General features: G+C 32.6%; 1 protein-coding gene across 13 annotated transcripts in view; it reads right to left on the bottom strand.

Annotated features, from left to right (window-relative positions):
- The window catches only part of CASK (calcium/calmodulin dependent serine protein kinase), a 430,649-nt gene that overhangs the window by 78,452 nt on the left and 338,925 nt on the right, over positions 1-13,272 (bottom strand). For all 13 annotated transcript variants that reach the window (XM_051984998.1, XM_051985006.1, XM_051984997.1 and 10 more), the window contains one exon: positions 8,267-8,388. In XM_051984998.1, coding sequence (XP_051840958.1) covers positions 8,267-8,388 — 122 coding nt within the window. The remainder of the gene's footprint in view (positions 1-8,266; positions 8,389-13,272) is intronic.

The following is a 13,272-nucleotide window of genomic DNA, read 5'->3' as shown; positions in this document are numbered from 1 at the left end:
AATACCCTGTAGATCTCTATTTTAATTACTAAAATTCCTTTTTCATTCCTTTTTGTTTTAATTACTTTTTTTAAAAATTACTTTTGTTGTTCAATCATTTCAGTTGCATACAACTCTTTGTGAACCCATTTGGGGTTACTTGGTAAAGATATTGAAATGGGGGCAGCTAGATGGCATAATGGATAGAGCACCAGGAGGGCCTGAGTTCAAATCTGACCTCAGACACTTAAGACTTCCTAGCTATGTGAACAAGTCATTTAACTCCAATTGCTTCAGCAATATATATATTTAAATATATGTATATATTAAATTAAATATGTTATATTTAAATATATATATGTATATTTAAATATAATATATACATATATTAAAGTGATTTGCCATTTCCTTATTTGGCTCATTTTACAGATGAGGAAACTGAGGCAATTAGGGTTAAATGATTTGCCCAGAGTTACACAGCTAGTATATGTCTGAAGCTGAATTTGAACTCCTGAAAATTAATCTTCCTGACTTCAGACATAGCACTCTATCCACTGGCAGGATATAAAGCAAAGAGTAAGAATATTGAGAAAAGAGTGAAGGATGGGGATTATGTGGATTTTATACAATGATCTATGAATATGTCATTGGGTGATTGATTGATCTAAAAATAAGGATGATCCTTAAGAAAGATTAGGATGTGAAAACAAGTTCAGTATTTCTCAGTAATAAGAAATGTCATTCAGGATTAAGAAAATTTTTCATGCCATGGACCCCATAAAAGCACTTTGCTTTCTTGTGTTGAGGAGGTGGCTCTAGATACTTGAAGGCCAGGTGGACAGAACATAAGCTCTAGCAAATTCTAGCAAGCTGTTTTTGTAGATTGGTCTACATAGTAGACCATAGTACATGGATTCTTTATGGGATAAGAGTTCACTTCAATTATTTGAATAGTTGTGATATGGAGAACTAATCCCGCTTGACTTTCCAACTACAAGCAAAATTAGAAGAAAAAAGATGGACTGATCATGTAGTGACAGCAAGGGATAAGTGCTGTATGACCTATGTGTTCCACTGCTGTCTTTGTGATATTAACAAAGAATGGAAGGGTTTCCATTGAGGGGTGGAATCTGTGGCAAATTTATGGGAGGACATGTACAAGAACTGCATGGGAAGATCAAGCACAAGTTTTGAGATAAGCATCAATGGTATAAACAGATGATAGATGTCACTGAGAAATAGATTTACTCCTGATTTTAAATAGGGATCCTTATAGAAATCTTTCAAAGTACTAAAGATGCCGTGTTACAAATATTTTGTAATGATAGTAAGCTTAAAATAGATCTTTCCAAATGGAAGGAACTTTGTTTTGTACAAAATTATCCTTTTAATTAAAATTAAATTTTATAAAGTGATTATAATTAATTTCATTGAAAATATATTTTAATATTGTTGGTTTCTATGCATAATAGTTGAAAGAGTTTATCCAAATTGGTTATTAAAAGTATGCTTGGGACAACTGTGGCTTGAATGACTAGTTTAATTATTAGATTATTTAAAATGTTCTCCATATCACAGCTACATACATATATAGTTATGTATATATATGTATATGTAGATTTCTATTGTCTGTCCCTCCATCCAAGCAATCATCCATCCATCCATCCATCCATCCATCCATCCATCCATCCATCCATCTATGTCTTATAGGTTAAGAGCTAGGAGAGACATTAGGTTAGCTAGACTGGAAATATCAGGACTTTTTGAACACTGTAGAGAAGTCTATGGGGGGATAAGGTTACCTCTGCTTCTCAAGGGGTATGAAATCAAAGAGTCTCATTTCTGTCTTTGTATATACACAGCATCTAGGACATAGTAGGTACTTAATAAATCTTTTTTGTTTGTTTGTTGCAGATAACTAGTAATCTAGTTTTTCCTTGAAGGTGGTAAGTTATGAATTGGATTATTTTGACAAAAATGCTTTGCAGATCTTAATGTGTTTACAAATTTGAGTTAATATAGCTATATAACCAGGGTGTGTCTTGTTTATCTTTGTATCTCCTCTTATCCTCCAAAGGTACTTTTCCTGACTTTATTCCTTTGCTCATAGTGTTTCTGGTGACTGGAAAGTCTTCCATCCTGTCTCAACCTGAGTACTGAATTCTTAAATATTATTTAAACCTAACTTAAATGCTCCCCTTCTCCATAAAGCCTTCCCATTGTCAGTAATGATCTTTCTAGTCTGATATCTCAAACAATTCTTTGCTTATGCTTCTCTTACACACTTATACACCGATCATATATTACAGTTATCTGTGTGTTAATGTATTCCTATTAGACTATCTTCACAGGGACAATCTAAATTTTTTCTTTCTACCCACTGCTATAGCAGTATTCTACATAGAATAGGCTGATAAGCTATTATTTAATGGAATGAATTCTAGATTTCATATTTTACTTTTTGTCTTTCAACTAATAAACAAATAGGTGGATTGTGTGTTCTTAATAAACAAAATTTCATGGGTATTGAGGATATTAACATCCTCTATTACTTTCATGGGTACCTACCACATGCATTATTGATCTAATCTATCCACTAAATACCCATCCAAAGTAGCTTTCCTATATGTTAATTTCCAACTCAATAAACTCCAATGGCTTCCTATTACTTTAGGAACAAATATAAACTCTATTTAGCATTTAAAGCCCTTCACAAGTTGGCGCCAATATACTTTTCCAGATGTACTAAATATTCCCTACCTTCATAATACTTTAGATGGTACAGCCAAACTGGCATTTGTATTGTTCTTCATATATTTCCTGTCTGTATACCGGTTTGCTCCCGCCCCCCCCCCCCCCCCCAATTCTTGGAATGCATTCTCTCTGCCTCTTAGAATAGCTACTTTCTTTCAAGGATTAGTTCAGTTGTCACTTTCTACATGAAGCTTGCCTGTCTTCTCAAAAAAAAAAAAAAAGTATTTATTTTGTATACTCTTATATGTACATATTATCTCCCCAGCTGAATTGTAAAGTCCTTGAAGGCATGATTATCTCACTTTTGTCTTGGCAGACTTTTAATAAATGATTATTGTTCAATTAACTACCAAAATAGTCTGTATAAATAAATATAAATCAATGAAAGCAGTCATGAGCAGTTAGTAATTGAGGAACGTTCTGAAAAAATGTCAACTTTCATGGATGAAGAGGGCAGCAATTGCTTATATAGGTATGAAATATATGCTTTATTCTATTTACCACAAATCTTCGGATCTATATTTAATTCTAGTTATGCTGTTATGATTTGCTCAGCTTTGTAGAAGTACAATAGACTTTTATGGATTTATTTGAAATCTATGTAAACATGTAATCCTTTGTAAATCTCAAAACACTTAGATATAGTAGCTAATAAAAAAGCATGCTTTCCAGATTATGATATGTAGCAACAGGATAAGCAGACCAATGAATTAGTCCAATAGCACAGATTTATCGGAAAGGCACTTCAAATTTACAAGCTGGAACCAAAAATAAATGGGAGGAATGACTGGATTACTTTTGGGATATTATATGGTACTTTCAGTGATAATAAGGATTCTCTCTATTGCTAAAGTTCACCTTTTAACACCAGTATTCTTTTGATGATATTATCTCCATGATCTCAGAAAAATCACAACTATGGGTGACCAAAAGGGCAATGAAAAAATGCATGGAGGATGTAAGGAGAATATGGCTTATTACCAACAATAATTTGCGTGCAATAAAAGATATAAGAGCACATTAAGAAATCTGTCCTTAGAAAGAGAAAACATGAAGTTTATTTGGTGAACACTTTCAGACTTTACAATTTGAATTATAAGAGGGAAAAAAGTTTATTTTACTGAGTGCTTGGGTTTGGGAGTCTTTGAAAATAGATGACCAAGGATAATGGCCAAAAATTGAAAAGGAGGTACAACTGAAAGTCAAAAAGGAGAAATAGGTCAGGGGCTGGACAGGTTACAGAGGCAAATAAATTACTTTCAGCAAGAAAATAAGGTTTTAAAGCAAAATGAAGAAAACAGTACAATTGAGGCATGGCTATAAAGGGAACATGTGTTCTATCAGGAATTGTAAATGTGAGGGATTCGTTTAGTACTCTTGTCTTCCTATTCAGTTTCAAAGAGCTAGAGGGATAAAATCTTCATGAAATTCTAATAGGCTGGAAAGGGGAAAAGTATGTGAATGTATGTAAATGTATAGGTGTGTGAATGTGTATACATGTGAATCCTTTAAGCTGTGGAACTAAATTTGACATTGTGGATCATCATTTTAGATCTAGCTAACAAAACAATGATTTTTCAGTTTCCAAACTAAATTGTGGTAAAAAGCTAAGTAGGATTTGAATGCATTTTAATTATAGTAGAAGAATTCTAGAATAAATGATCAAGGTCAATGTATGGAGTCGAAAAGAAATAGCTTCAAATCTTGCCTGACACACACTTGCAGTGCCTGGAAGAACTCTGGTTAGGACCCAACCACAAGTCAGAGAGGAGATAACAGACTGAAGCATACTTTTTTTTTTTAAACTTTTTATCTTGAATGCTTTTTGGGGGAGGAGAAAGGGGAGATCTACGTTTTCTTTTGCAACATGACTTTTATGGGAATGTTCTGTACAATTTCAAATGGGGCTTTTCAATGGAGAAGAGGTGTGAGAAAGAAAGGGGAGAATCTAGAATTCAAAATTTTCACAGCAAATAAAAATATTAAATCAGAGGAGATAGGTCTTTGTGTTAATGGAGGGAGTTCTCATATCAGGACTGACTGTTTTTCAAGGAGGTTTCTTGTATTTGCATGTTTCATTCTGTGAATTTTTTTATAACCATAACTTTATTCAATATGGATTTGATGAATTATAAATCATAATGGACTAGAAACTGTGTTTGGGTATTATATTAATTTGGGGATATTTCATTATATTGGTAATTAAAATTAGTTAATTTAAATTGTTAAATTAGGGCAAACCTGAGTATCCTGTTACTAAAGGGAAATGGGATCCCACTGATTAAGAGAGCTGCTATACATTTAATTTGAAGTTTTGTGTGCTGAGTTTCTATAAACGCCTGAGCCTTTTAACCAGGATAGGGCAGCAGGAGGGGCACATAGATGAAGTAATTATTCTATGTGAATAAATCAGACACTTACATCCAGTTTGACCTAGAATTTTGGATGGCAGAAGAAGAATGGGATGACTGTTTCTGACTAGTGGATTCTGGATCATCTATTAATACGTTCATTGGTTAAGTACAGGCACAGGAGATAGAAAACTGTGTGGACAAGTTCTTTTTGGTGCCAAATTGAGAAATCCAGTTAGTTTTTGATATGGCCTGATATGGATGGTGAAAAAGATACAACTAATTTTAAAAAATGATTATCTTTATTAATTTTTTTGGTGTGAGGCAATTGGGATTAAGTTTTGAACTTATCCCCGCATTTGAACTCGGGTCCTTCTGACTTCAAGGCTGGTAGTCCATCTATGGCATCATTTTTAGTTGAGCCAACATAACTAATTTTAATATAAAATTCTGGGGATACAAGCACTATGGGAAAGTGATGAACATAAAAAATTATATATAACTTAGTTAAAGTTGATATGGCACCAGAAAGATTTTGTGAAAAATAGGAATATTTGGACCCTGGAATTAGGAAGGCTCTAGTTTAAATACTGCATTATATAATTAATGACTATATGACCCTAGTAAAATCTCAACCTGTAGTCTCAGTTTCCTCATCTGTAAAAAATGAGAGGTTACCAATATACCTTCTAGATTTAAATCTATGAGCCTATGATTTATGACCTGGATTCTTGCTAAGAATCAATATTCTTTTTGTGGAGTGGTACCATGGGATGTAAGGCAATAGACAAATGGATACTGGACTGGCTGGGTCAGATTTTTGTTGTTATTTAGTAGTGTCTAATTCTTTATAATCCTATTTGGAGTTTTCTTGGAAAAGATATAAGAATAGCTTGCCATTTCCCTCTCCAGCTCATTTTACAAATGAGGAAGATGAAGTGACTTACCTAAGGTCACTTACAATTAGTAAATATCTGAAGCCACCTCTGAATTCTGGAAGGTGAGTTATCCTGACTGTAGCTGGCACTCTATCCACTATACTACCTAACTGCCTCTAGGTCAGGTGGCAAGCTGTAAATTCCCAAATAAGAGAAACAAATTCTCCTTAGAGAGGGGTCTAAGGCAGGCAACCATTCCTGAGCAAAAGAAGGGCTTTGTAATGCTTTTTGGTGCCGAAAATTAGAGACTTTGAAGACTATTTTTCTCAGAGTGTATCAGGAATGGTCCCACTGATTCCTTTGATTGATATCTTGTTAAGATAGTAATAGGGAAAATTTGGGTCTTGGCTCAAAGTGAACTTTTAAAATTTCATTTCCTGCTGGTGGTACTGATGGTGAAAATTATGTGTGCTTTGAACTCCAGGCAATCTCTTCTGTCAGGTGGACAGTTCTCAACATAATTGGGCTGAATGTCACCTTGAGAGTGATGTAAAAAGTTCCTGGAAATTAAGTAGATTCATTATATCTGACTCATGTTTACTCACTTAGACGAGTTGGGAGGTGCACCTAAAATATGAGCTTCCCAAGGAGAATGAATATATTTGGGACGTGAAACAAACTGGTGCAGAGAAGACTAGATTTGGATAAGGCAATCCTGTGACTGGATTATTTAGATACACTATACCATATATTTGCAGTAAAGTTTGTATAGGACTAAAGAAACTTTAGAAGTCACTTAGTCCAATTCCCTCATTTTGCATTCAAAGGAATTGAGGCCCAGAGAGAGAAAAGGGACATACTCAGTGTTGCTAGTTAATGAAAACTAGTTAAGTAGAAGAGAATTAATTTGAACCCAAGTCTTCTGGCTTTCCACAGTTGTATGCTATTACAATAGCTTCCTAATTGATGTCCCTGCTTGTAGTATGTTTCTTTTTAATCCATCCCTTACTCAACTGTCAAAATAATCTTTCTAAAGAACAGACCTGAGCATTTACTCTCCTGCTCAGAAATCTTCAGTGAACTAAGTATATCTAGGATAAAATACAATCTCACCATGGCATTCACAGTCCTTCACATTCTAATTTGAGCCTACTTTTCCAGTTTCATTCACATGACTTCTATCTACCTATTCCATGTTCCAGGCAAAACTGCTGTTATGATATTCTCCAAACTTAATACCCGATCTCCCAAATCTTGTGCTTTTAAAAAGACTGTACATCGCCTTATTTGGACCGTATCCCTTCTTCATCTTCACTTTTTAGTCTTTAGCTTCCTTCAAGAATAAGTTCAGTTGTCACTCCTAAAAGTCATCCTTTTCCCTCATCTTTATAGTTAAGTGCATTCTCTTTCCTCAAATCATCTTGTATCTATTTACATACTATATTTTCAGGATAAAGCAAGTGTGTTGAGGACAGGAATTGTTTCTTCATTTATCTTATGTTATTTCCAGGGCTTGGCACACTTAGTAGACACAATAAATATCAGTTTAATGAATCAATGGTAAATTACATGCATGAATGCTAAATATTTAGTGAAGTTCACATATTCTAATAATCTTTGCCACTAAAGTTTATCAAATGTTTTCTTGTTAAAAATGTATTGGCACAGGTATTCTAAAATGAGGTAGACCATTAAAACAACCCTTCAAAATAGGTAGGAAGAAAGGTGAAAGACTATGGAGTATGATAAAACTTTATTAGCTGACTCAAGAAAACCAAGAAATTGGTTCAAAACTATAAAACCATATATATATTTAAAAAAAACAACACTTGACTGCTTCCATTTTAAAATACTAATACAGCATCATCAACTAATGACCAAAGAACTAAGCAAATATTTAATTCATTAAGTACTTTTCAGCTGTAGAATGTTCACTTTTAAAATACTAATACAGTATCAGCCAATTAATGACCAAAGAATTAAGCAAATATTTAATTCACTAAGTATATTTCAGCTGTAGAATTTAAGGTAACACATGTGTATGATAAAAACATCTAAATGTTTCCAGAAATCTTAGCAAGTGATGAAAATTCTTGAGCTTTACTGTAACTTAAATTTATCTGAATTTGTATGTATTATGCATAAGACACTATATATATACTGAATTATGTTTCAATGTTCAATCTATCTTGATCTTTCCACATTATTTCTTATAGAATTAAGGTAAATAAAAAAAGGTCTAGAGACTCGCTGAAAGTAAACTGGTATGTTAAATGTACATTATATGGATGGAAAGGGACTTACATCTAGCAGTGTGTGGAGATGCTGATCCTGGAAAACACTGTGTAGAAAATCTAAGTCCTTTTCACTGCAGTCTGTAAGTGCATGAATTTCCTCCAGGCTGTCTAGCACCTGTGAGACTGCTCCTACAGGTAAACAAACAGAAAATAAATTGCAAGAAAAGAAAGTCATTGGTAAACTAATCTTTGGAACAGAATTTTTCACTTCAATATAATAAATTAACATTAGAACTGCAAAGGCTAGAATCTTTCCTGAAAGCCAAACTTCTTGCGTTATTTCATTCCTTTTTAACAGTGGTATAGTTTCTTGAATTTATACAACTACTTTTCGAAAGCATCCAGATTTGTCTTATCTGGATGCTAATAAAGCTTCCTTATTTCATCTCATCAACTAAAGATAACCTATAAATGGATCTTTGTGTATCAAATTATACTGTAAAGTAGGTTTAATAACCTCTTAAATTATTGACTTAAATGTAAAAACAACAGAACAACAAAAAGGATTGCTTTGTTTGATTTCAAATTTCTAATTTTGCTACCTAGCTTAAGTACTAAATAGTATAATTATTACTATAATTAGTAAACCACTTTAGATGTATTCATGTATCTTATGATTTGACTGTCTTCAGGTACAATGAAACCGTTTAATCTTTGATCATGAAGATCATTTAAGCATCCAGATTCATGTGGACATCATGTTGTCCATAACAAATATAATAAAATCATGGAAAAAGACTGGAAAGGGTTCTTATAAGAAGTTAGTATCAAGTCCAACCAAAGGCAATTGTTAGTTACTCATTTTTCAATATTTCTTTTAATGGCCTTCATGAGCAATAATAAAGATGGCTATAATATATGTAGCATATTATATGTTTTATCTCTTTTAACCAAACGAGTTTTCTTATTCACCAGTTTTTTTTAATGGAAATGACAGCTGCTTTATTTTGTTACTATTAATATGCAAAGACATGGAAAAATAATTTCTAGTTCATTCATCTCTGCTTATTTAGAGAAGGAAAAGAAATATAGCATTATTGATACTATGGAATCCCTAGTTAATACTATTAGCGGGAACATAAGTTTGGCATTTTATAAACAGAAAAAGGTAGTCTTTATAAGCCAAGAATAGTTGTCACTTTTTCCTTTCACAGCTACAAACCAAGGATGTTAATAGATGGGAAACAGCATTAAAAAAAAAAAAAAAAGCCAAGCAAGTGATTCTGATATATACTGCACAAATTCAGCATCACAAAAGTTATTCTTAATCTTTAGGTTACAATGTAATATGGGAGATTACCTCTTCCTTCTGTTTGTAGTTACAGCATAAAATTAGAGTGAATGAGAAAAACCTAACAAGACCTACTGCACAATTCAGTGAATTCAAATATCCAAGTTAGCCTTCGACACATATTGGTTCTGTAACCTTGGAAAAATAATTGATCACTTTTTCAGGTTCCTAGGCAACTTTCTAAGACTTTGGTAGGGGAAATTCCTTACCTTTCTAGAACTTCTAATTTACCAAGAAATATTAACAGTATCAACTCTATTTGTAACTAAATGGCAAGAATACTAAAGGGTGAACATTCACCAAATAAAAACCTTTTAACAATCTGAAATGGCACCTCTTTTTAATTAGATTAAGGGTCAATATCTTGTATTCTCAGGGTAAGATGGCTTTTCCTATAACTAGAATATATAAAGCTCTTTAAATTTTTTTTTTTATTCCTTTTATTGGATTATCCTACTGAAAGGGGGAAAAATACTGCTTACTAAAAAATCAAGAAAATAATAAATTAGGATAAAATATCTTAATTAAAAACTATAATCAAGAGGGTATTAACATATTTTCAAGGCACTTTCATTACACAGGTAGAATTGTCTTCTAAAGTACTAATAATCATGACCATATTTTACTTGATAGAATTCCCATCTCTATCAGATAATCTCATTAACTAAGCTTATTACTCTTGTTAATCTATATTTTGATACCTAATATTAGTTTCAAATGCCTGGAATAGAAGAGGTACTTAATAAGTGCTTATTGATTCCAGTGAAGAATACTTTTTACACCAGTGAATAAAGAGCAATAACTGTTTTTAACTTAAATTCTTAAAGGTTTGATTTGGACACTGAGAGGTTAAGTGACTTGTCTAGTGTCATAGTCAGTATATGTTGGAAATGGTATTGAGACTGTGACTCCAAGAGGGTGGGGTTTATATCTACTATATCACATTGTTTCCTACAGATTCTTTTTTTTTTTTTTTTTTTTTTTTTAATAATGTGATAAAGACAAACTCTGTTGTGTGTTCACTTTTCTGTTTTAATTATGGTGATGATTAATATGATTTTGGGACTTCTGAAAAATCAATGATTGGCTAATTGGGAATTTCATAAAAGTGCTATTAGGAAGATAATTAAAATTTTAAGGTTTTTATTAAAACCTAGATATTTGCAACATGCGTATAACCATCTGAGGTAAAAATCTGAGGCTTAAATCAAAACTACTTGGCAATCCACATTAGGGATTTAATATAGTTTTTAATTTAAAAAAGAGTATCAAACTTACAGAATGGATGATAAAAGGTACTGTCCCTCCTTTTAAAATTCAAATCTGATTTAAACAACAACACTAACATTTTTAGTATAAGAAATGAATCCATGCAAGAGTAGTGTGTGCTTGGATCAGCTGCTCTTTCTAGAATGGTATGGACCAGCCCAGTTCTTTTTACAGTTCTTCTTTTGGCCCTCAATTTTCTTCTGAATGACTGAGGTAGAAAAGCTGGAAATCACTTTAGCTGTGCCTCTCCATTTTTTAAGTGGATGATGTCCAGGAAGGATAGAGAAGACACTGACAGACGATGTTCATTTTCATTCAGCTGTCAAAGTGAACTTTCTAAAAGCACAGGCTTTACCATGTAACTCTGCTATAAAATAAACTCCAGTAGCTTCCTGTCTCCTCCAGGATCAAATATAAAATACTGACATTTATGCAGTGTACAACCTGTTCTCTTCCTTTCTAGTCTTCTTACACCTATCATTTGACTCTAACCAATGCCGCCAGCTCACATGCTATTATTCCCTGCACAAGACAGTCTCCCCAGATGGGCATTTTCATTGGCTCTTGTTTATATCTGGAATACCTCCCCTTCCTCATCACTTCTTCTTTCAAGTCTCAGCTAAAATCTTACCTTCTAAAGCCTTTTCTGATTTCCCTTAATTCCTTTGTTTATTTCAATTTATCCTGTACATGGGTTGTCTGTATATTATTTGCATCTTGTCTCTTTTATTAGACTATAAGCTCCCTGTGAACAGGGACTGTCTTTTACCTTTCACTGTTGGTATACAGCACTTACCACAGTTCCTAGCACACAGTAATAGCTAATAAATGTTTACTGACAGATTGATTAAAAAACAAAGGTCTCAACAGGCAATGATGCAATTCCCATAAGTTACAAGATTTCTCCTCTACCTTCTGAAATTATATGATAAATCAAAAACTAATTAAAAAAACCCAAAGAGGTGGAGGAATAAAAAATGCTACAGAATTAACAGAAAAATCACCAATTATATTTGTAATTTGGCTATCTTAATTAATTTTAATCAATATAATTGTGAGTCATTTGATTACAAAATTTTTACTATTTCCATCTTATCTATGTCTAGCAACAATTTTCTGACAGATTATTTATGTGATTTTTTTAATGCTAGAAGATTAACTTAAAAAGAAGTCTATCCATGTGTGAATATGCAAATTAGAGACTAATTATATAAAATAATGAAGGACATATGCTTAATTAAATATCTAATGAATTTTTCTCATTGTGAAAATTTTGCCTTGCTGATAATTTCAATTTTCAGAAGATGATAGAAGCAATAAGGGGAAAGTCTATTTCTGAGCAATAAAACAAATACTGAATAATGAAGGAGAAATCTTGGGAATAGGCAACCATGCCTTCAGAGTTAATTAGAGATAGAGAGGGGAATGTCAGGCATGATTTGAACTTTAAGAAAGCAGATTTCAAAAAGATAAGTCCCGAAACTCTAAAGGGAAAGTCAGCTCAAAGTGAATGGAAGATTTTCAATAGGAAATTGTTACAAAGTAAGCCAGTATCATCTCAACAAAGAAGTAGGCTTAATTAATGATACAGATGTGGCTGTATATGGAGATTCACTTATGAGAAGATTATAAAAAGATCTATAGTCAAGATAAAAGGAAAAATTAATAACTTAAAACAAGAATAAAAAAAATTGCTCAGTTCTATAGGTAAAGATTCAGAAAATATGAAGATTGTAGAGTGAGCTAAAGCTTATAAAAGATGCTAAAGAAAACAAGAATGGCTTTAAAAAAAAAAAAAAAGCAAATATCAGGGGCAAGAAAAGCTAACTACTGCTTGTCCAGGATGGGTTCATGATGACAAAGGATTGAGAGAAGAAGAAAGGGCATAGCTCCCATTTTGTTTCAGTTTTTCCTCCAAGATCTTCAGACTATGAAGAACAAGGAAAAGTAGTTCACAGGGAAGAGAAAGACAAGAGAGTAAATAGAGAGTACAAATTTGTCCTCAGTGAGTTCAAGTGATTAGATTTGGGTGAACTGTTTCCAGAATACTGTAAGACAACATACAGATGTACTTGCTGAATCACTTTGATGATGAAAACTCAATGAATCACTGCTATGAAATCTATGAACCAATGAAAAAAACATAAAGAAAGGATGGCATTGTTTTCAAAGATGGGAAGCTGGTTTGTTACATCAGAGGCAAATGAGCTTACTGTTTAAATTATATATTTATAAATATATAAAATATATTAAATTATGTTTAAAAGAATGGTTTGTGAGTAGTTAGAAAAAGATACAATGATCACTATAAAGTAATTCAATGAAAAGTCATACAAGACTTGAGTACTTTTTTGTTGTTTTGGCAAAGAACATCAAGATAATGTTTCAGATAATTTGAACCTTGATTTGAGTAAAAGTTATAAGAAAGATTTTTACAATTTCCATCTTATCTA

Source organism: Antechinus flavipes, chromosome 3 (assembly GCF_016432865.1).
Source record: "Antechinus flavipes isolate AdamAnt ecotype Samford, QLD, Australia chromosome 3, AdamAnt_v2, whole genome shotgun sequence".
Taxonomy (NCBI): Eukaryota; Metazoa; Chordata; class Mammalia; order Dasyuromorphia; family Dasyuridae; genus Antechinus; species Antechinus flavipes.
The sequence above is the reverse complement of the archived record's forward strand: the minus strand, read 5'-3'. Positions and strand labels throughout refer to the sequence as shown.